Below are 4,007 nucleotides of genomic sequence, written 5' to 3'. Positions count from 1 at the left end.
TGTGTGTAACTCTGTATCCCTGTGTGTGTGTCTCTGTGTGTAACTCTGTATCCCTGTGTGTGTCTCTGTGTGTAACTCTGTATCCCTGTGTGTGTCTCTGTGTGTAACTCTGTATCCCTGTGTGTGTCTCTGTGTGTAACTCTGTATCTGTGTGTGTGTCTCTGTGTGTAACTCTGTATCCCTGTGTGTGTGTCTCTGTGTGTAACTCTGTATCCCTGTGTGTGTGTCTCTGTGTGTAACTCTGTATCCCTGTGTGTGTGTCTCTGTGTGTAACTCTGTATCCCTGTGTGTGTCTCTGTGTGTAACTCTGTATCCCTGTGTGTGTCTCTGTGTGTAACTCTGTATCCCTGTGTGTGTCTCTGTGTGTAACTCTGTATCCCTGTGTGTGTGTCTCTGTGTGTAACTCTGTATCCCTGTGTGTGTCTCTGTGTGTAACTCTGTATCCCTGTGTGTGTCTCTGTGTGCGTGCGTGCGTGCGTGCGTGCGTTTTGCTGGGACCCTGGCTGGTAGAAGCTCCATGTGAATTGGGGTGAATCAGATTGAGGGTGTGGCCTGGGGGGTGTGGGCGGGGTAAATGCGGTGATGTCACAGTGGAGGGGCGGAGCTCTGGAATGACACGATTTCTCCCGGTTAGCGTGTCGAGAAAGAGCCATCGGGAAGCTCGTGTCAGCCAAGAGTGCGTCCCAGACCGTCCAATCACACTGCAGAACACTGCCATCATCCAATCACATCACAGCGCTGAACAGGCATCAACCAATCATATACTGTAGCGATCGGTATATTTGTGTTTTGTGTTGTGTATTCGCTCTTGTCTCCCCTGTCTGGGTGCTGTTATCACCGCTGTATTGTGTTCCTCCCCTCGTCTGTATTCCCTGTAGCTGCGGGTTCGCTCTGTCTCTGTGGCTGTGCGAGCTGTCCTGCACGCAGGGTGCGCCCCGGTCCTTGTCATTGGCTGTTGGTTGTGTGCGCCCATTGGTCCTGGTGTGCGGCTGGGGACCAATGGGATAGCTGTTTGCTCCGGTACCTTATTAGCATAAAGGGGCGGAGCTAGGTTATAAAACGGGGCGCTGCGCGCGTATTGTTGTTGTTCCAGAATAAACAGCGAGGCGGGCGGAGCAGCGGAGCGGAGCGGGGCAGCGGGGCAGCGGGGGAGCCGGGGGAGCGGGGAGCGGGGAGCGGGGAGCGGGGAGCGGGGAGCGGCGTGAATAAAGCTTTGAACAAGAAGGCTGCGTGTTGTCTCTTTCTCTTCTGCAAATTGCGTGAAACGTTGTATATAAATATATATATAGTGGTTCTCTCACAAATAAATCTTTAATCTAGAAAGATGTGTGGTGTTTTTTTTTTATTTTTATTTTCGTTTAAAATCATTTTCTATGTCAGAGGTGGAGGCGATTTCACTCTGGGTTTGTAAAGGTGTTGTTAAATTACCAACGAGTCTAAGACCTGATCATAGGTTTAACTGCACGATGAAATAATTAACAAATGAAAGCACGAACTGGTCGCTGGGGGATTTGACGCACTCAATATGGCGGCCATTCCGTCGCTTCATCTAGTTTTAAAGCAGCCGGAAACACGGCGCCACCGGTAAATAAATCCCCCCGCTACCGGCTACTAAAAAAACAGTTCCACCCAGGTCCCTATTCCCCCCGTAGCGTCAGTGTGTGGAGACGACCATGCAGTAATACATCCAGGAACGGGACGAGCTTTAAAAAACAGTCAGCTCGCTTTTAATTCGGGGTTTCAATGTGATGCCAGTTTAACTGAAACGGTGGTTTTATTTTATATAAAGCAGAAGCCCGTGTGTAGGTCAGATGGAGAATCCCGAGGACTCGGCGTTTCAGATCAGTTCCACGGTGCGGGCTCTGAGCTCCGCGCTGCGGGGAGAGTCACGCAGCGCGGCCGGCTCGGAGGCTCCGGTGGTCGGCGTGAGCAGCTCCAGCGTCCGGGGTGGGTGCCCGTGGTTCAAGGAAAGCAGCGCTAAAAACCTCCGGAGCAGAGACTTCATCGCGCCTTCCGCGGTGCTCAACAAACTGTTCCCGGAAGGGCAGGTAAACAGTAACAATACTGCTGTAATAAAAAAGACAGTGACTGCATCAGTGCCTTATAGCAGCAGCCATGCAGAACAGCGGCTGCGCTGTGCTCCTGATTCAAAGCGACAGCTCAGCCTGCATCCTGCGAAGCGCTGCCCATTCTGTGTATGGAGGTCACTCGCCAGCGGCAAGGTCTGCGAGTCAGGCAGGCGGCACATTGTGTTGCCTTACCTGGAGCGTCAGTATCGACAGCCTGTCACTGACTCACAGCTACATGTTATTATCATTGATGGGCTGAGACGCTATAGAAGCGTGTCATACAGCGCAGTATTCAACTGTGCACGGCAGCGCCGTGTGTGTGTGTGTGTGTGTGTGTGTGTGTGTGTGTGTGTGTGTGTGTGATTAGAGTTCTGTACAGTGCTGTGTGTGTGTGTGTGTGATTGGGGTTCTGTACAGTGCTCTGTGTGTGTGTGTGTGTGTGTGTGTGATTGGGGTTCTGTACAGTGCTGTGTGTGTGTGTGTGTGTGTGTGTGATTGGGGTTCTGTACAGTGCTGTGTGTGTGTGTGTGTGTGTGTGATTGGAGTTCTGTACAGTGCTGTGTGTGTGTGTGTGTGATTGGAGTTCTGTACAGTGCTGTGTGTGTGTGATTGGGGTTCTGTACAGTGCTCTGTGTGTGTGTGTGTGTGTGTGTGTGTGTGTGTGATTGGAGTTCTGTACAGTGCTCTGTGTGTGTGTGTGTGTGTGTGTGATTGGAGTTCTGTACAGTGCTCTGTGTGTGTGTGTGTGTGTGTGTGTGATTGGAGTTCTGTACAGTGCTGTGTGTGTGTGATTGGAGTTCTGTACAGTGCTGTGTGTGTGTGATTGGGGTTCTGTACAGTGCTGTGTGTGTGTGTGTGTGTGATTGGGGTTCTGTACAGTACTGTGTGTGTGTGTGTGATTGTAGTTCTGTACAATGCTGTCTGTGTGTGTGATTCTCTCTCTCTCTCTCTCTCTCTCTCTCTCTCTCTCTCTCTCTCTCTCTCTCTCTCTCTCTCTCTCTCTCTCTCTCTCCTGCAGGTCCCGGAGGAGGCGGTACAGGAAGTGATGTCGGTGCAGGACGGGGGGGTGCTTCCTGTGCAGAGTTGCGTGCGGGGACGGGCTGGGCTGCAGGTTCTGGTGGACCGCCCCGCAGTGTTCCGGAAGGTTCTGGACGAGTTCCCACGTTACCTGAGGCCCGGCCGGCCACGAGCAGGGGAGGGGAGGGGGGTGCTGCTGAACTGCACCGCCCTGCAGGGGGCTCCGGCGAGGCCAGAGGAGCTCACACTGAGTCATCTGAGAGCCCTGCTTATTACAGACCATCTGGCAGAACTGCTGCGGATGCAGGGGTGAGTGAGGGGAGTGTGAGGGGGGAGTAATGGGTTGGTTCAGCTGGACTTGCTCTATTAATTCATCCCCCCCCCCCCCCCCGCAGGTACTTTGTGTCCCTGAGCCCGGCGCTGGAGGAGTGCAGTGACATCATCACCTTCCTCCACCAGCTGGGAGTGGATTGGCCGACGGTGCCAGCTGGCTGGTCCAATAGGGAGCGAGAGGCGGAACTTTGGGAGGCTCTGAGGAGTTCAGTATACACAGAGAGAGAAGAGAGGGAGACAGGGATGGAGAGAAGAGAGGAGAGGCAGACAGGGAGGGGAACAAGGGAAGGGGAGGAAGAGGCACAGGCTGTCAAAGAGGCAGGGGGAGGGAGAGAGGTTAGCAGAGAGACAGAGAGGGAGACCAGGGGGGAGGGTGCTGAGGAGGCAGGGGGAGGGAAAGAGGTTAGCAGAGAGACAGAGATGGAGTCCAGGGGGGAGGGTGCTGAGGAGGCAGGAGGAGAGGCACGGAAGCAGTCTGGCAGCGCGGCCCAGGTTCGAGTGGATCTCGGCAGACTGGTGAAGGAGAGAGGGCTGCTGGGCTTCGACCCCAACCTGGGATCCTGCCTGGGTGAGTACAGTGCTCGGCGC

The 4,007-nt window shown here is 54.0% G+C and overlaps 1 protein-coding gene across 1 annotated transcript in view; it reads left to right on the top strand.

The window, feature by feature from the left end:
- The first annotated feature begins 1,584 nt into the window (after window positions 1-1,584).
- The window catches only part of LOC117412071 (DALR anticodon-binding domain-containing protein 3), a 12,596-nt gene continuing 10,173 nt past the window's right edge, over window positions 1,585-4,007 (top strand). Inside the window, exons 1-3 of the mRNA XM_058988213.1 lie at window positions 1,585-2,048; window positions 3,088-3,395; window positions 3,482-3,987. Coding sequence (XP_058844196.1) covers window positions 1,812-2,048; window positions 3,088-3,395; window positions 3,482-3,987 — 1,051 coding nt within the window. The 5' untranslated portion in view covers window positions 1,585-1,811. The remainder of the gene's footprint in view (window positions 2,049-3,087; window positions 3,396-3,481; window positions 3,988-4,007) is intronic.

This window comes from Acipenser ruthenus, chromosome 16, assembly GCF_902713425.1.
Source record: "Acipenser ruthenus chromosome 16, fAciRut3.2 maternal haplotype, whole genome shotgun sequence".
Classification (NCBI taxonomy): domain Eukaryota; kingdom Metazoa; phylum Chordata; class Actinopteri; order Acipenseriformes; family Acipenseridae; genus Acipenser; species Acipenser ruthenus.
This window is presented reverse-complemented; position numbering and strand designations above follow the sequence as displayed.